The 20,295-nt window shown below is 30.9% G+C and overlaps 1 protein-coding gene across 10 annotated transcripts in view; it reads left to right on the forward strand.

Moving 5' to 3' along the window:
- The window catches only part of LOC127709431 (rap guanine nucleotide exchange factor 6-like), a 92,687-nt gene that overhangs the window by 60,069 nt on the left and 12,323 nt on the right, over positions 1 to 20,295 (forward strand). For 7 of the 10 annotated variants that reach the window (XM_052214957.1, XM_052214960.1, XM_052214959.1 and 4 more), the window contains 12 exons: positions 347 to 599; positions 1,106 to 1,328; positions 2,403 to 2,467; positions 3,027 to 3,134; positions 10,484 to 10,742; positions 12,015 to 12,242; positions 13,029 to 13,112; positions 13,615 to 13,761; positions 14,657 to 14,888; positions 16,171 to 16,269; positions 18,138 to 18,368; positions 19,158 to 19,325. In XM_052214957.1, the coding sequence (XP_052070917.1) occupies positions 347 to 599; positions 1,106 to 1,328; positions 2,403 to 2,467; positions 3,027 to 3,134; positions 10,484 to 10,742; positions 12,015 to 12,242; positions 13,029 to 13,112; positions 13,615 to 13,761; positions 14,657 to 14,888; positions 16,171 to 16,269; positions 18,138 to 18,368; positions 19,158 to 19,325 (2,097 nt within the window). Of the gene's footprint in view, positions 1 to 346; positions 600 to 1,105; positions 1,329 to 2,402; positions 2,468 to 3,026; positions 3,135 to 10,483; positions 10,743 to 12,014; positions 12,243 to 13,028; positions 13,113 to 13,614; positions 13,762 to 14,656; positions 14,889 to 16,170; positions 16,270 to 17,415; positions 17,428 to 18,137; positions 18,369 to 19,157; positions 19,326 to 20,295 lie in introns of all 10 variants that reach the window. The other 3 variants (XM_052214961.1, XM_052214958.1, XM_052214962.1) reach the window with 3 other exon arrangements.

Below are 20,295 nucleotides of genomic sequence, written 5' to 3' on the forward strand. Positions count from 1 at the left end.
AATTGACATAACAATATATTTCTTAGAGTTAATTTAAACTTTACCTTGCCAGTCTTTTGGTAAACAATATTTTTTCATTTTTAGTAAAATTTTAGATATATAAAGAGCTCTGCAAGCCTTATGTCAAAAAATTTCAATTTATCTTGAGTGGAGGATTATTGTATCTCATGTAACTATGTATATCTATATCTATAGAATCTATTTTGATACATTTTTCTTTTATATCTATGTATTGGTGACCTTCTGCTGTTGTCTGTTCTATGGTCGGGTTGTTGTCTCTTTGACACATTCCCCATTTCCATTCTCAATTTTATTACATACATCATTATTCTTCAATTTTTTTCAGATTTTAAGGAAATGATAGAAGTGACAGAACAAAATAAACAAAATAGACAATCTACACAGAGTTCTTCATCATTAACAAAACGATTATCTGCTCCAGATTTAGATAATATGTCTCCATTCATTAAATCATCTATGAAAGATAAAAGCTTCGACAAAAAGGATAAATCTTGGTTCAAAACAGTTGGAAAGAAAGCGTTTATTAAGAAAATTGGAGGTTTCTTTCCAAGGAATGCTAGTACTTCAAATATGGAATTGTAAGCATGACTTTTATCTTAAAATTAAGTCAAGTTATGGAAGTTAAACGTATACATTCAGACATTATGATAGATTCTAATACAAATTTATCTGGAGAATCAATAAAACAACAAAGGTATCATTTTAAGCATGAGAAAACAGCTTTACTAAAGATTCAGCAAAATGATGCAATCAAAGAAAATAATTTAAGTTTGAAGATGCTGCAATCTTGCCATGGGTAAAATATATTTTCAATACATAATATTGTTTTAATGCATGATATGAAACAAGAAAGGTCGAATAAACTAGTGAGCAATTGAAGATGCAGGAGCAAAAATGGCTTCTGAGAAAGTAACTTAAGATACAAGGGAAAAAAGCTGAGAAAGTTGTCATAGAAAACTTAGCAAAAAACCCTCTATGGAAAATGATTTTACTAATGCAAATTATTCAATCTAAGAATTTATATAGTGTTAAAATATGCTTTAGTTGTGTTTTATATCGTAATTTATTCTTATTTTATTCACAGTGAAAACATGAACAAATCTGACGAGAGTTTATATTCGGCATCAATTCACAATACATCCAAAAGCTCATCATCATCATTGACCGTTCAGATGCCTAATCATCTAAGTGCCAGTAATCCTGATTTGTCGTTACTTAGTGTTGACGATCCAAAACCAGAGTATCCTGACCATGTTGTTAAAGTCTTCAGGGCCGATCAGTCTTTCAAATATTTACCAATACGCAAGGTACGAAATTAAGTGTAATGTGTATATGCTGATGAGTGCTAGGCTAATCTTTATGTCCTGACCATGGAGATATACTACACAAGTGTCAATGAGACAGAAATCCATATATATTTTATCAGAAAGTATTCAGAGTGCACAGTTTGATGTCTAATGATAGACAGGTGCCAATCATATATATTCAGATTTTTAAATGAGTGTAAAAAGGATTAGATGTAAAACAGTTTTAGTAAAGCCAAACAAATATTGAGTGTAAAAATTCTCAAAGTAAGATAGTATTATACAGTCAATGAACCCTCATTTTTGTTCAGTGTCTAGTAAGGTTCAAATTTAAACTGATTGAATTTTGAAAATTTGAAGTAAATCTGCATAAACTAGCTCTATGTTGATCTATGTAGTTTAAAGCAGGTATTCTTTTCATATTCCTTCAACATGGTCTCATTCACAATCAGATATCCTTTCTGTTTTCCTTCAACATGGTCTCATTCACAATCAGATATCCTTTCTGTTTTCCTTCAACATGGTCTCATTCACAATCAGATATCCTTTCTGTTTTCCTTCAACATGGTCTCATTCACAATCAGATATCCTTTCTGTTTTCCTTCAACATGGTCTCATTCACAATCAGATATCCTTTCTGTTTTCCTTCAACATGGTCTCATTCACAATCAGATATCCTTTCTGTTTTCCTTCAACATGGTCTCATTCTGTTAGAAAATTACCAGGAAACTATATCTATACTATGATCTATTTTCTGCAATGTGAAAAAGTATTAAATTTATTGTTTGATTGAATTTCACCAAAGTCAGTTAATTCAGTATGACTTGTTGTTTACAAAGAAGTATTAGATACAGAAGAAAAAAAGAAAATAAAGCACAAACCAAATCAAATCAACATGTAGCAGTATTTTAGCTACAATTGAATACATGGTTTAAGTTCTCTATGAAAGGTATTTTACAGTGGACAAGATTTTTTTCACAATTTCGGGGTTGAAAAGGGGGTGTATATTATTCATGAATGCATAGTATACACAGTCAACTACAGTAGTTAGATTATACACTATATTTGTGTTTAAAGGATGTCACAGCAAGAGAAGTGGTAATGTTAGCTTTACAAGAATTTGGTGTTACAGATCCTAGCAGGTAGTATTATATTACCATACAACTCAGTAATCAGGTTTAATTTTGGGCATAAATTATAATTTAATCATTTGTCAAATGCCAAGCTAGAAAGTTTTCATTTTGGTAGAATATATGTGCAAAATACTAATAATGTGGAAATTTTATTTTAACCAATTGTTATTATTCAACAAAACAAGAGGTAGTTAAACTTGGTAAATTTTTACTAAATTTTTCAAATATGATGCATATTTAACTTCTCAACTCTTACAGTTTACAAGATGAATGATTTTTATTTTAGAATGTTTATATAATATGCACCTATGGGGGTGTTAGCACAATTGTGTGTATCTATTTTACACCAAGATATTGGGCTTAATGAAAATGGATAGATTTCAAATTTAATCAGGGGGTCTCTCAGAAATTTGATCTTATTTTATGGTAAATATAGAAATAAAAGGATGTGGTATCATTGCTAATGAGATGACTATCCACCAGAGACCAAATGACATAGAAGTTATCAAAAAACATTATCAAATGCTTCTGATGTAAATTTGTTATTGTTGTTGATTTTTAATTTCAGTAACTTTGCTCTATGTGAAGTGACTGTAGAAAATGAGAGTCTGATTAAACAGAAGCGTTTACCAGATCAAATGTGTAATTTACCTGATCGTCAGAATCTCAATGGCAGGTAAGTGAAGGCCAAAATTAGACACGATGTCATATGTAGCTTATCCTCTCAGCTGAAAGTCTTGGTAGAAGGGATTCCCTTTTTCTCCATTCTATATAAAAATGTCAATGTAGACCTCGTAACAGGGATGTTCTCCTGTATATGATTGTTAAATTATATTTGAATTAGGACAAAGCCTTGAAAATTATGAATGTAAAAGTTATTTCAAGTTAATATAAAATTGCCAGAATTTAGACATTATATTTAGTGTCTATAGTGGAGAACATCCTTGCTTCTCTTTTTGCAATATCTTCAGCCAAGAAAACATACTCTTCATATATACCCGTCTATATCTTCCTCAGAAATGAGTCAATATTTCTTGAAAGCCATCTGCAGTTAGATAGCAACTATATATTTAGCTTCTATAGAATCACACTTCCTGACATATTATAAGTCATTCACAAATTTTCCTTATTGCAAAATCTAAGATTTTGGAGACAGAATGTCACTGATTAATGTCCCATGTTAAAGTAGGGATGATACATAGAGGGCAATCCCAAACCACAAATCAAAGGACTAACAACACCATGGCTAAAAGACAAAAAACACAAAACAATACACACTTCAAGTAGTTTAAATAGCCTTAATATTTAAGGATCATTTTTCATATTGGTAAACACTTTCATTTGTTTTAATGTTTTAAATATTTTTAAAGTTTTCAATATTTATTTCAAATATTTGAATTAATTGCATGCCACAGTTTATATATAAATTGATACAGCACCTTAAAGATAAATTATGCACTTTTTCAATTAAATACTGATATGGGGGTTGAGAGTTAGTTTCGGGAAATGTCTGTTACATATATTAGACAAGAGATTTCAATGTATTTCCCAGGTAATATGACTTACTATAAATCCTGTTAGTTCATTGAACATAATATCAGAAAAAGTAAGCTTTTAACATTTGAACTAAATGAATGAAATGTGAACATTTCTTGATTGTTTTATGTCATTGGTTTGCTGTCTCATTGACATATTCCAAACTTCTTCCTTTATTCATATTGGACAGTGACTCACAGAATTATGGACATTCAATGTCATTTGAAAATAAATAACAGAAAAAATTTCAGTAAGTAAATTTAGGTTTAAAAGATTTAGTAGTAAGTCCACAGATATTCTCTGGGAAATATAGTCTTGATAGAGTGTAACGACTTTTCCAGTTGAAACATTGAACTCGATTCTTCCATTTTATTAACATATATATTGAGTTACAAGCAGGTGCTGTTAAATTAAGGTATACTCCTGGAACTCAGCCTGAGTTTGTGCTTATTTGGGTTGAAAGGTGTTCACAGCATGCACATTTTTTCATTGATCATTATTCAGACATTTCTACATTACTTCTTTTGGAGTAATTTTCCGGGAAATACTGAGTGAATTTTGGAAACTTAATGTTACACATTTTGGTGTTGGTTGAACAATGCAAATAAATTTGTTAGATTTTTTTTTTTAGAAAACTTTTTAATTGTGATGGTATGTTTATATCATTGAATTGTCAGATTTAAATTTGTCTACTGCCACACTCAAAATTGATTGATTATAAGTTGGTAAATATCAACAGGCAATTATAACAAAATTTATAACAGGGCTTAGGTCAGTATTGTCCATTAAAAATCTGCTGTCAAACGGAAAAATACTTTAAACCAGTTTAGCATAAGATGTAGCCATGTTTGTTTAATCAATTAAGTAGGAGTTTTTAGGAATGAAATAGCATTCTTGTTTCTATTGCAATCAATTGGCATCCATTGTTGTCTTCTGTTTTCCATTAACTTTTTCATATTTTCACCTTTTTCTCTGAAGCCACGCAGCCAATTTTAACCAAACTAGACAGGAATATTAAATGCATTTAAAGTCTTCTACACATTACCATCATTAGGTTTTGATCCAATAAGAAGACAATCTTTTACTTTGATCAGATAATTTTCATTTTTGATTTGATGGCAAACAAGGTGTCAATGCTAATATTAAGTTACCAATGATATTCTATTGGAAATCATATTTTCATGGTCTCTTATAACAATGGTTCATAATAAATCTTGATTTTGATTAAAAGTTCTGCAAATCTCTTGATTTGATTTCATTTGGAGTAAAAAAAAAATACCTGTGTAGGCATTCTTTGATTATGGTGGATGAGTATTTAAAAATATTTTTTATGGAAATTACTGTATTGGCAGTTGACTCTCTACAAGCAATTATCGTGTTAGATGTCTGTCAAGGACAAAACATGGCAACTATATTCAGACAATAATTACCATTCAAATGTATTAGGAAATCACATTAGATGTCTTTTTCTAGAATTCTTTGGCCAATTTAAGCCAAACTTGGTAGGAAACTGTATGCAACATTCTATATAGGAATACTGTTGAATGAAAAACAGCCATCCAAGAAAAAAATTGTTGGGAGTTATCTTCTCGAGCAATTAAGGGGTAAATTTGCCAGGGGGAGCAATTCAGGTGTCTAGGAGCTCTAGTTTAAGAATGCTTTAAAAGGTTTAAGTTTTTTTTGTGGATAGTTTTTAGATCTTTAGACATTCTGTTCTTAGTTTTAAGGGCTGCATACAATGCATAGCTTTTATATATCTGCATATTATATTAATTAATTATTTATTCGTGTGACTAACTTTTTTATACGACCGCAAAAAAATTTTGTGGTCGTATATTGGTATGACGTTGGCGTCGTCGTCGTCGTCGTCGTCGTCGTCCGGCGTCGTCGTCGTCGTCCGGCGTCGTCGTCCGAATACACATTGGTTTTCGCACTCTAACTTTAGTTTAAGTGAATGGATCTTTTTGAAATTTGACCATAAGGTTAAATACCACAAAAGGAAGGTTGGGATTGATTTTGGGGGTTATGGTACCAACAGTTAAGGAATTAGGGGCCAAAAAGGGGCCAAAAATAAGCATTTTCTAGTTTCCAGACAATAACTGTGGAACGGTGTATGGATCTCTCTGAAATTATACTACAAGTTTCCATACCACAAAGGGATGGTTAGGATTTGCTTTGGGGGTTATGGCTCAAACCGTTTAGGAATTAGGGGCAAAAAAGGGGGAAAAACAAGGTTGTCCTGGTTAATGGACAAATACTTTAGTACAAAACATAATTTAAAGCAGTGTAAGGGAGATAAATCAAATACATCATTGAAATTATCTCCCTTACACTGCTTTTAAATTATGTATAAAGTAATGGTTAATGAACAATAAAGATAATTTAAAACAGTGTAAGGGAGGTAATCCAAATACAACGTTTTGGTTACTTCCCTTACACTGCTTTTAAATTATGTTTAAAGAAATGCATATTTATACAGGAAGACCAGTAAAAATATCTGCAAATGTTGCATCTTTTTTTTTTACAAAAAAATCCATATGAAAGATTTGACACTATATTTTTAATTCTATTATAAAATAGATTAAGTTAGCACTATGGTAAATTTAAATGGGTAATTATGGTTGCCAACTCCATTGGAAAATTGAATTGAGATTATGACCATATCTTGAGGGAAAGAATTTTTTGGGGAAAAAAAGGGGGGGGGATAAAAAGAAATTGTGGGGGGTCAATTTTTTCTCATTTCAGATTTCAGAAATTAAAAAGAATTATTCTTCAAATATTATTTTTTTTTCAAATTTCAAATATTGAAAAATTTTAAGAAGTAATCTTTAATTGCACAGTATGGCGCATTAGATTTGTAAAATCTTTGATCACATTTATTTATTTGTTATGCCGAATCTAACAGTGTATTTAGATTTTTAATTTTGGGTCCAGTTTTCAAATTGGTCTACATTAAGGTCCAAAGGGTCCAAAATTAAACTTTGTTTGATTTTAGCAAAAATTGAATATATGAGGTTCTTTGATATGCTGAATCTAAACATGTATTTAGATTTTTGATTTTTGGCCCAGTTTTCAAGTTGGTCCAAATTGGGGTCCAAAATTAAACTTTGTTTGATTTCAACAAAAATTGAATATATGGGGTTCTTTGATATGCTGAATCTAACCATGTATTTAGATTTTTTATTTGTGGACCCCGTTATCAAATTGGTTCATATTGAGGTCAAAAGGGTCCAAAATTAAACTTTGTTTGATTTCATCAAAAATTGAATTATTGGGGTTCTTTGATATTCCAAATCTAACCGTGTATTTAGATTTTTAATTTTGGGTCCTGTTTTTTAAATTGGTCTACATTAAGGTCCAAAGGGTCCAAAATTAAACTTAGTTTGATTTTAACAAAAATTGAATTCTTGGGGTTCTTTGATATGCTGAATTTAAACATGTGTTTAGATTTTTGATTATGGGCCCAGTTTTCAAGTTGGTCCAAGTTGGGGTCCAAAATTAAACTTTGTTTGATTTCAACAAAAATTGAATATATGGGGTTCTTTGATATGCTGAATCTAAACATGTGTTTAGATTTTTGATTATGGGCCCAGTTTTCAAGTTGGTCCAAATTGGGGTCCAAAATTAAACTTTGTTTGATTTCAACAAAAATTGAATATATGAGGTTCTTTGATATGCTGAATCTAACCATGTATTTAGATTTTTTATTTGTGGGCCCCACTATCAAATTGGTTCATATTGAGGTCAAAAGGGTCCAAAATTTAACTTTGTTTGATTTCATCAAAAATTGAATTATTGGGGTTCTTTGTTATGCCAAATCTAACCGTTTTTTTAGATTTTTAATTTGGGTCCCGTTTTTTAAATTGGTCTTCATTGAGGTCCAAAGGGTCCAAAATTAAACTTAGTTTGATTTTAACAAAAATTTTATTCTTGGGGTTCTTTGATATGCTGAATCTAAACATGTGTTTAGATTTTTGATTATGGGCCCAGTTTTCAAGTTGGTCCAAGTTTGGGTCCAAAATTAAACTTTGTTTGATTTCAACAAAAATTGAATATATGGGGTTCTTTGATATGCTGAATCTAAACATGTGTTTAGATTTTTGATTATGGGCCCAGTTTTCAAGTTGGTCCAAATTGGGGTCCAAAATTAAACTTTGTTTGATTTCAACAAAAATTGAATATATGGGGTTCTTTGATATGCTGAATCTAAACATGTGTTTAGATTTTTGATTATGGGCCCAGTTTTCAAGTTGGTCCAAATTGGGGTCCAAAATTAAACTTTGTTTGATTTCAACAAAAATTGAATATATGGGGTTCTTTGATATGCTGAATCTAAACATGTGTTTAGATTTTTGATTATGGGCCCAGTTTTCAAGTTTGTCCAAGTTGGGGTTCAAAATTAAACTTTGTTTGATTTTAACAAAAATTGAATATATGGGGTTCTTTGATATGCTGAATCTAACCATGTATTTTGATTTTGGACATTGGACCATAATAGGTATATTAAAAAAATTCAAGTTCTTAGACCACATTCTTTCTGTGTCAGAAACCTATGCTGTGTCAAATATTTAATAACAATCCAAATTCAGAGCTGTATCAAGCTTGAATGTTGTGTCCATACTTGCCCCAACTGTTCAGGGTTCGACCTCTGCGGTCGTATCAAGCTGCGCCCCAGCGAAGCATTTTATTGTTTATTAATATCGTGCATGTGCATTAACTTCCTGTATATATCTAAAATATATATTTAATCTGCTTGATGAGTAAGTTACTAACATTTAACAAAGTTTTACATATTTAGTAAGTGTATTTTGGATTGCACTAAGTAGAGATTTCCTGTTGATAAATCACGGAAGATTTCATATTCATGATTATTGTATAAGGTTCATCACGTGATCATACACATTTCTGTTCCAGTTTTATATTGGGCATTTGTCCAAAGATGATCATATGTTTAACAATTTGAACTAGTTTTAATAAGGGCATGATAATACTAGATTCTGTATTAATCCATACTTTAAATAAACAAATAAGTGTGCAGGCAACATTTATATTTTATGTTTTAAAAATCAGAAATATTCTAGAAATGAACTTTAAGAAAGTGAACATAATTCCATTTAAATTCTATAATGCAAAGATCTCCAATATTTTTAGTGAATAAAATTGCTGCATTTGAAATAACCAGTTTATAAGGGGAGACCTTTTTTCTCACATTGGCTGAGCATTGAAAAAATGCCACTGACTCAGTTGTAGAAACCTTGCAGAACAATTTATGTGGGAGTAGCTCAGAATGAGTAAATTATACCTCTGGTACTTTTTTATGAAAAACTTTTGTTTTGTGACAAGCAAATTAGAATTGAACAAGAAAATTGGTTTTCTCATAAATGTTTTATGGTGTAAACATCAGCATTCAAACAATTGATTTAGAATGTCTTGGCTGCTTACCAAATAAAAAGACTGCATTTTCTTAATTTATTTTTAGACATAAGATTGAAATCGGGCAGGTTTTTTTTTGTCCTTTTATTTTTGATATCCCACAATTAAGGGGAAGACAACTGAGAATAGGTGACCTGGTATAAAGTTTAAATATCTGCCTTCAATTGTTAAACTTCCTTCAACGGAAAACATCACTTGAGGTTCGAAACTTTTTAAGCTTGGAAAAAATTGTTTTTAATATACAATAGACTTGTTAAATAAGTAGGAATTTTCTTGATATTTTGGAACTTTTTCACACTATTGTAAATTTGTAAGAAAAATTCTAAGTTAATTGTCTGTTGTTCTTTTTAATATTAGAAGCCACTTATAAATGACTAGTTTCTCAGGAAAGAAATACTTTAAAGGAAAATTTTTAGTAACAAAATTTGTATAATATTCTTTCAAATTGTTGTTATATTATTTTGAATAATAAAGATAATGGAGGATATTTTCAAAATGATGAAATATTTTGTCTGCAAATGAATTATCAGATAATTGTTTTAATACATACCAAATATTGATTTTCCTAATATATGTTGAAGATCAGATTAATATTATAAAATTAACTTTTTAATATTTCCTAAGGTCAAAGGTCTTTATCCAATTGTATATGATAGTGATATCAGACCTAAGTTTGAAAGTTGATTTTCTTTCTTTAGATTATTTTTCTTCTTTTTTTAACAGATATTGTCATATATATCCTGTCAAATTATTTTTGAAATATAAAATTTTAAATTCACAAAATTTGTTATTATTTTTTTCCAAACCATTATGAAAAGTGAAAAAAAAATGGAAAAAATGTTCAAATGTTTAAGTTATGGAATACATCCTATGAAGGAATAATTCCTAATGAAATGGAACAGTTCTGATATGTCATATACAATTTATCTAACACATCATCATGTTTTAACATCGCATTTAAGTGTCTGTCTGTTTGTGTGTGTGTGTGTGTGTGTGTGCCAGGCATGGAGTTTCCAGGGGTTAATATTGTGTTTTTGTTTCTGATCACTCACCCAGGCGCACTGTTCCATGTGTACTCAGGTATTACTTAAAGAATAATTTGAACACGGAGACACTGGTACCCGATGAGCTGAGGTCAGAACTGATCAGAGAGGCACAGATAAGTCTACTACAGTTGAACACGACAGAAGTGGCATCACAGTTGACGTTGGAAGATTTCAAAGTGTTTAAAGATATAGAACCAACGGAGTATATTGATGACCTGTTCAAGCTCAATGCAAAATATGGAACCCCAAGCTTAAACAAGTTTTCAGAGGTACAAAGCAAAGTTTTGTTTTTATATTATATCAAATTTTAGGTTTCTTCCAATTTTGATTGGTAAATATGAAAAGGGAGGCAATGCTTGTAGAATTATAGATTATCAGTTGTTTTTCAAAAGAGAGAATGGGCAACAGCCCTGACGTGAAATGTAGCCAAGAAACATCCTAGAGTTTGAAAGACCCTTGATAATCTGTTTATCGCTGATTTCCTAGGCAACATCAATGATGTAGTCGCATGATGTCATATATTATCTTTCTCATGACTGAGAAAAAGTACGCTGTTGCTAATGGGCCTCAGATACTAGAGATAATTTTCTATCTCAAGCGAGAAGCATGATATGAAGAATTATGACAAAAAAAGATCAAAAGAGAAAATACACAAAATACTGATGAATAATGTCATACCTTTGAAATCACAATAATTGAAAATTAAAATCTGGACATATGAGTACAAACCTTTCATTTGAACTGCATTTACATTTATAGAGAGCATACCTTATTCAACTAAAAAACACTTTTTTTATGCACCACCTAGAGGCATTATGTTTTTCGGTCTCTGTGTCCGTTCGTCCGTCTGTCCCACTTCAGGTTAAAGTTTTTGGTCAAGGTAGTTTTTGATGAAGTTGAAGTCCAATCAACTTGAAACTTAATACACATGTTCCCTATGATATGATCTTTCTAATTTTAATGCCAAATTAGAGTTTTGACCCCAATTTCACGGTCCACTGAACATAGAAAATGATAGTGCGAGTGGGGCATCCATGCACTATGGACACATTCTTGTTTAGATATCCAGATTTGGATATGCTACTTTGTATTAAAATCGTAGGTTATTTTAAGAACAGATGATTGGAAAATCTGAGATAAGCGATTAAATTCGAAAGTGTGACCTGAAAAAATCATATCAGTTGTCAGGTATGTTTTGAGGCTTATTGGCTCTTTAAATTCCCTAATAATTAAAAAATATAAATTAAACATGCTTTTTAAGGCAATAGAGACGTCAATGGCATTAACAATACACTAGATTCCAATTTTAATTTTATGAATGAACTGCCCCGGTTATTGGGGTTATTTGGGCAACAATGTGTTATAGGGCATTATGACGTAAAGATATATTTTTTGTGACATTAAATTTTTCCTGGCACAAGCACCAATTGGAAGTTCATGTATTGTCAAAATTAAAATCAACAAATCACAAAATCTGGAAAATTATGTCTTAAAAAGTTTAATGTGAAATGTTATTATTACCTCAATAATGTGTATTTCAGTTGGTGAACCGAGAGATGTTCTGGGTGATATCGGAAGTCTGTGGAGAATTGAATCTAGTCAAGAGAATGAAACTCATCAAACATTTTATTAAAATGGCTCGTCATTGTAAAGATTGTAAAAACTTTAATTCTTTGTTCGCTATCATAAGTGGATTAAGTCATAACTGTGTGGACAGGCTACGCAATACCTGGGAAAAAGTGCCAAATAAATATGCCAAAACATACAACGTAAGTATGAAGTTATGAATACAAGGACATGATTGAAGTTTGTGTAACAATGATGTCAGATATTGCCTCACCAGTTAAAAAAAAGGAGGAAGGGCAGGTTTTCTCTCTGTTGGTTTGTGTTTAGTTACATCCTTGTAACCAGGAGGTTACAGGTCAAAATATTCAGAATCTGCATATTAGTATACTATTACTTTATTTTTGTGGTTACTAATTTTCATGGATACTTGACTTCATGATTTTGAAAAAAAAATCTGCATACATGCCTATTGGAGATTTGAGTTCAAATCACAAATATCCTTAATTGATCATGTTCAAAATATGACAAACATAATTTACTTGACATGCCAATGGTGACTACGTTTCCAGACTAGCATTTAACATTCAGTAATGTGTCATTGTCTCACCAAAATATGTCGGTAGTCTGTGTATTTGGCCTCAGTGCTTTGGAGTTTTATGAATTTTATGAACAATTGCGACATTGTTGATAAAACTCATTATTTTGAGTTAAATTTTTACCTATGAACTCAAATTTATTTATTATTTCAATACAAAGCTGGAAACTTGCTTTTAAAAGTAACATCTGGAAACGTGTCGTGGAAAGAAAAGACAACAACAACAACAACATCAAAATAAACACATATCGAAAAATTTGAAGCAGGGATTCAGACAAGCAAGCTATTAATTTGGTGTGTCCTCGTTAGCTGAATTGTGCTTTTGAAATTTGAAAAATATAAATTCAACTGGATTTTAAAAATTTTACTTTATTTTATGTTTATCTCTTTGCAGGATTTAAGAGACTTAATGGATCCCTCCAGGAACATGTCTAAATACAGGAATCTCATGAATAATGAAAACGTTCAACCTCCAATGGTAAGTTAGAGTTTTAGAATTGAAACCAATTTGATTGATCAGTTAACTCTTTTCTTAATATGAATAAAAGGAGATGTAGGATATATATCATTGAGACAGCAGACCAATGGTGCAGAAAAACTAAGTTTAAAAAAATTTGTCACAGTAAGTAAAATATATGTGTTTTGGTTAAAAAGAAATGCATCAGAAAGCAGTTCCAAATGCAAGAAATGTCCCCAAAGATGAGTTATTAGTATGCCAGTCATGTGACTGTGTCAGCATCAACAGTGTTACAGGTGTTACAATAGAGCTGAAAGTGGTGTTCAACCACCAATCAATCAATAAATCATCTGGTTATGCGTAATGTAGCAACCAATTTTTTCTTCCTTTGATGTTCCTCTATTTACTTGTGGAAAACTATATTTTTGTATTGAACTGAGGTGTAACTATTGAGCAAAACCTCACAGTACATCTTGTTTAGAAATGTTGCTTTCGATAAACTTTCATATTTTATATATTTCAGCTGCCTTTCTTCCCCATTGCAAAGAAAGATTTGACATTTATACATCTAGGGAATGATTCCTATGTAGATGGTTTAGTCAACTTTGAAAAGTTCCGTTTAATAGCAAGAGAAACAAGACATATATGCAACATGGCTTCCGCAAAATATGTAAGTTTAACTTAGTTCATTACATGGATACTATCAAGCAATGGTCCAGAAACAGTATAGTATGATAATCCTGGGGGTCCTCCTAATAACCATATGGATGCCTCTGGGAGATATTGGCTAATGACAGTCGTGGTGATCAAGCTCAGAAATAATACTTTAAAGAAATTCTATTCCATTACAACTAACTTCATTATTTCAAAACTTTTCAGTAAAGACTATCACCAATTCTGTTTAAAAATACGATGATTTCCTATCATTTGATAAACAGAATAAATCCCGTTAATAAATCTAGAATTTAGTATTAGCTGGAAACTTTGGTGTTTATTTCGTCTTCAAAATGGAAAGAAGCGTTAACGATTCCTGAGAAATTTACCGTTTTTAGTCATTAAAATTATTTCAGTTTTAGACTTTTGCATTCCATAAATCGTTCTTGAATGCTTATAAAAAAATGGTAAGAAACTTCAAGAAGTAAATGCAATGAATCCAGTCAATACAAGTTTCTTGCTGCCATGAATTTTGTGTGAATGATTTCAACAGTTTGAAAAAAAGACCTGAACTTTCAAGTCATCTCAAAATTACCAAAATTGTGTGAAAAAATTTGTGGATCCTTGCTAACATGTTCATAATACACTTTGTATTGATATTAGTGTTAATGGTATAAGAATTAAATATACAGATATAGTTCATTGGCATAACTAAAATAGGACAAAAATCATTACAGGCCACATGTTACATAATATTCTTTAAATTACGCAAATATATAAGGTAAAAAAATACAAGTGAAGTATGTCGATCATTCAGGTTATGAACATAAACATAGATATATAAGTACAAACTTCTTGTGATTGATATATTTATCAGTAAAATATATTTGAACTATTTTGTTTTGCATCAGGATGTGAGTACAATGTTCTTGGGTACGCCCAGTCATGACGAAAGTACCTGGATCTCTGGTATAGCCACTATGAAGAGAATGAGGGCACGGCGTGGTTCTACGTTACCTAATGCAAAAAAGATGTATGAGGAAAACGAGATGAAACGACGTGTGAAGTCATATCTATGTAATCTAAAAGTGATAGACAATGAAGAAAAACTTATGGAAATGTCTCATCAGTGTGAAATTCCTGGTAGGGGAAATAATTAACCATTCAGAATCTAATGCATTCTGGGTAATATTTTCAAAAACAGAGCAAAAGCTTGTGATTGGTTGACAACATCCTACACAATGGATAGTTAACCATTATATAACTTATATTTGGTGTATGAACAACAAAATTACCCACAATACACTGTAGATTCTGTAATGGCTAACTTTATAAGAATATGTTTTGTTAGGAGACTATATGTTTAATATTTGCTACCAAGATCCAAAGGATACATGAATATGTACTTGAGCTTGACATATGGTATATATAGATTTGTATTGTTCAAGACTTGAGTTTCCAATGTCTTGGGGTTTTGGATCTCTTTTGATTGCTATACCGAAACAAAGCATTACACATATGTACAAAACTCTTAGTTACAAAGGAACCACTTCTTAACATCATAAATCGACAAAAGAAAATATTTGATGCATGTTCAATGACAGTGTAAACAAGGACCCAAAACTAATTTTTCAAAATATTCAATTTGAATATACAAAATTATTGAAAAAAATCTTGATTTGGTAGGACTCTGTCAAATGAAAGATGTCTGCTCAACCAAGTTTCTCTACATTACTAATTTTCTATGTGATATTCTTTTTTATGGCCCTGCCGTAGCGGAGGGGGCATTAAGTTTTACCCTTGTCCGTCCGTCCGTATATCCCAAAGTTGGATTCCGTTATCTAACGTTTTTGATGGCTTCACTTTAACCGTTCTAGAGTTATGCCCCTTTATAAATGGAAAAATTGCTGAAACTTTTGTTTCCTTTCTTTAACTTTAGTTTGCCTCAATCAAATGTTATGAAACTTATACACAATGCTGATTACCACAAAACACAGATCAAGTTTGAATTTTGGTGGCGTCACTTTTACTGTTCTAGAGTTATGCCCCTTTACAAATGGAAAAATTGCTGAGGTTTCCGTTCTCTAACTTTAGTTTGCCTCAACCAAATGTTATGAAACTGATACACAATACTTATTACCACAAAACTCAGATCAAGTACAAATTTGGGTAGTGTCCCTTTATAACTTTATATGATATGCAAGCAGGGGCATCATCTGTGTCCCATGGACACATTCCCCATTTATTTTATTTTTTTTTAAACATTTGAAAACACATGATTTCCCAGGGAAATAACACCAAATTTCACTTATAAGAGTGAAAACGTATAAAAAATGTTTAGAATTGCAAACTAGATCACTACAGTAATAGAAAAGTTTTCAAGTGATTTGGGATCTGCATTGCTAAAATTTTATTTCTTCTACAGTAAAGAAAGATCACACATTACATGCATTAAGCAGCAGTGTTTCAACACCAAATTTAACTGAAGAAAAGAAAGTTATAGTCCCAAGTGGTCCCAGATTTGGTAAGTAGAAATACAGTATAAAATGTCATGTAGACTTCGTAAGAAGTGAACAAATTGTCTTGAGCCAGTGAAATCAGCCAATTTGAAAGACCCTTTTATAGTTGGGTAATATTTTGTATTGCTGCTATCTGTTAAACATCAAAATTTTGAGAAAATTCAACCTTTTAATTTTTAGTTGAGCCTCCGACATTTATTTTGGAAAAGCAAATCAAATCAAATCAAATCAAATAATTTTATTGGTGTAAATTCCAATACAGGAATGATACCAGCTGACATATACAAAATACAAATACAAAAAATAGACAAAAATAAACAAAAACAAATATACAGAGACATATTTTCTCAATGATAAGAGACACATATTTTATATCTACATTGCGTGGAGGTGTTATTCATACTATATTATTAATTCAAGCTATTAGAATAAGCTTTAATACTACAACAGTTCTTAACAACATTATGTTTACTTTAAATGAATGTTCAAATCATACATATAGCTTATTCCAGCTACACATACAGTACAAATGTCAGTATCATTACTTTTCAAAATGAAACTAAATTTATCTTGTTCAGACATTTTAACAAAAGATGGAACTATATCACTTAAATTACAAAAGATTATATTTCTATTAAATTCTAACGCTTTACATTTAATGAGGAAATGGAATTCATCTTCAATTCCATCCTTGCAAAGTGATGAAAGCAAGACATAGCGATTCTCAATATTTAGGTTCAGTCTGTGGTTATAGTTTTTTTTAGACATCAATAACTTTGTCAAGCCTTTATGAAATTTGGACAGAAGCTTGTTTATGACCAGAAGACAGTATCCAGAGCAAATTTTAAAACTAATTATTTTCATTTTACATATTTTATTGATAAGTGGATATAATTTTTTTAATTTTCAGTATTTTTCTGATACATGACTTAGGTTTTTACAGTTAATATTTTACAGACAGTCAGGGATTACATTTTTTTGACTTAAGAAATTTGTAAACCTTCATTGATTGTTACGAATCTTGGACAGAAGCTAATCTTCAAGACCAAAAATAGCATCTAAACAAAAAGTTACAATTTATTTTTGAATTCTGTATTTTACTGATAAATGGACTCACTTTTTAAGTCAACATTACACTTTTAATTTGACAGTACCAACCGCAGGTGAGACACAGGGTTCGGTGGAACCTTTTACTAAATTTCAATAATAATATTTTCTGCAAATAAATAAAAGTTTCTCTCTAGTTGTATGTGATATTTCATTGATAAACATTGCTTATATATTTAATTATGTATGTTCTTTGTATATTGACCTTCAGCATGATAATTGATCAGTCATCATTTTCTGTTTACTTTGCCTGTTATTAAAGCTTCTCTTCTGTCATGACAACATTTTGTATTGCTGTTTTTTGAATATATCTTTTATTTATTCTTTTGTTTCCCCAGTCTTAGAAATCTTTCAATTTATCAAAGTAGAATGTTTCCCCTTTCAAAAGCTGCCATCTTTATTTCTCTGAGCCCATTCCGTTGTGGGCATTGTTAATTTGATTTTTTAATATTCAAACAAAATGATTTTGTTTTCCTGGAAAAATCACCCCACGTTTGTTTTGCTGTTTGAAGAATAACCATTCAAAAAGAGATGGGGGCTAAATGCCTACTTAAATAGATAGGCATATTTGAACTCGTTGATGTATTCTTGAAAAATGCATCTCAATTTATCCTATTTGATAAAACCTTCTAAAGACATAAATTATCATGAGGCCTTAGAATTACAAAGTTATTACTAAATTTCTATATATAGAATAATTTCCGAGCTATTGAATGATTTCTTATTTCCTCGTAACTAATATTGCATGTGACTTTTGCTTAATTAGGTGCTGAGTCTCCCGAAGCCATACGAAAACTCATGGGTTTGTCTGATAAAGTCCGACCCCACACATCTAAGCATACACATCATCATCCCCCAACCAATCTCACTAGTCCAATGTCAAATCGACGGCAGCAACATTCACCGAGACACACTCGACCAGTTCATCTTACTCCTGAGAGTTCATCTGTGATATCTCTGAGCCATATCAGCTCAAGACACAAACCTGTTCGGACTGGTAAGAACTTACAAAATTACAGAATATGTTTTTTTTTCTTTTTTTGACAAATGAGGAGAGTATTCTAACGGTAAGGTTGTTAAGCTTGAAATTATTTACATTTTCTTGATGAAAATGATTAGTAAAAATCTCTAACCATTTCTTAGGGTTTTTTTATGGCATGCATTTCTTTCTTGTTTTGTTTATGCTTGATTGTCTATTTGTAATATTTCTCTGCATGGAGAAGTTAATCAAGTTGACTTTTTGTTTATATACTTTCAAATGAATGTTTATTATTTCCTAAGTGTTTGTCTCGTCGATGTATGTTATGAAACAAGACATAGGTGTTGGTAGATTTTTACTTGTCTTGTTTATAGCAACATCATGGGTGCCATCAGCAGAGCAAAAAGGAAAAAAGGGTTACCTCTTTTTGGTTATCATAACTAAATTTCTATACATAAAATAATTTCTCCTACTGTTTTCAAACCAGATCCTTGAAATTTTACAGATAGATTGAACACAAAAGGAAATTGTACACCTGCTATTATGGAATTGTTTGAGGATTTTTTCCCCTATTTTCTAGACTTGGGAACAAAGTCATTTTTCAGCAAAATTTACAAAAGACAGTACCTAAGTTTGTGTAATCTGCTATTATGGATCCATTTGAGGAATTTTTAATCATTTTTCCTCAGTCAAAGAAATTTATTACATTGTACACTGTATCTACAAACATAAAGAATATACAGTGTATGAGTATTTGGCTTTTGGGTAAAGCTTGACTTTTGTGATTTGTACTGAATTCTTTTGTAGGATCCCTTGGTTCAACAGAATCTGCAAGTCCCACAGGTAGTAGCCATAGTTGTCCTCCCACATACGAGAGTGATTCTGGGCGGAACAGTTACGACTCCCAAAGCGTACATTCGGCAGGATCAGGAGGAACTATATCTCCTCATCATAGATTTGTACCTCCTCAGACCGGTATGTATCAAATTCAGAAGCAATTGGAAATTGTAATCTACAGTAATTGCAGGAAGTTTTAAGAGTGCGTTCATTGGATATACTTATCTACCATTGATGTTTCCTCTTCACTGTATATTTTGTATATGTCTATTTTAAGTTGATTTATATCGTAAAAAGACTTATAATCTTACACTTTTGAAATATTAGTCTTTTTATTAAGGGATTTATTTTTGGAGAAGGTTCATAAATTAAACATATATTTAAGATCATTGGTAAATGTGCCTTAAAATTTTACTGAATAAAAATATTAATTTTTGAACCCGAGTGAAAAGATATGGAAAATCTAAAAAGATATGAAGATGTGCAATGAAGTATTGTGAAAAGAATTCAGTGTTGAAAGATATTTCCTTGGAATGTACTTTCAAAATTTGATTTGAATACTAGTATATATTTCTTTTTTTTATTTTAATATTTAAAATGTTGATCTATAGTTATCTAAGCATCTTTCAAGAAATTTGGAATGTTTATTTCCAAAAGAAAATAATTTATCAGATTTGATTGAAAAGAAAAATTATGTATAGTAAATTTGAACAATTGAAAAAGAATTATTTACAATAGCATACAAATTATTGAAGTTCAATATGTAACATTTGTCATAAGTCATAAACGAATTAATGGTAAATGTCTTCTATTCTCTCATCATACATTTGTCCTTATATTTGATAAAGTATGAAGGTTGTCTCCCTTCAGTCACTACAAGACATGATACTTGTTTTTTAAACAATTTCCAATTTGTTCATTTGATTGAATATAGTACACTACAGGTCAGGTGGATTTTCCCAGCCATCCATAGTTGGAATGGGGTGGGCAAAGCTTCTACCGTGTTCAACTGTCCACCTTGTGAACTAGACATGCGGTTTATTGTGCAATTTATTATTTAAAGTATTAGTTCAATTCATGGAGATAAGCAGAAAAGTGTTTAAATTTT

This window comes from Mytilus californianus, unplaced genomic scaffold (assembly GCF_021869535.1).
Source record: "Mytilus californianus isolate M0D057914Y unplaced genomic scaffold, xbMytCali1.0.p SCAF_7, whole genome shotgun sequence".
In the NCBI taxonomy this organism is placed as follows: Eukaryota; Metazoa; Mollusca; class Bivalvia; order Mytilida; family Mytilidae; genus Mytilus; species Mytilus californianus.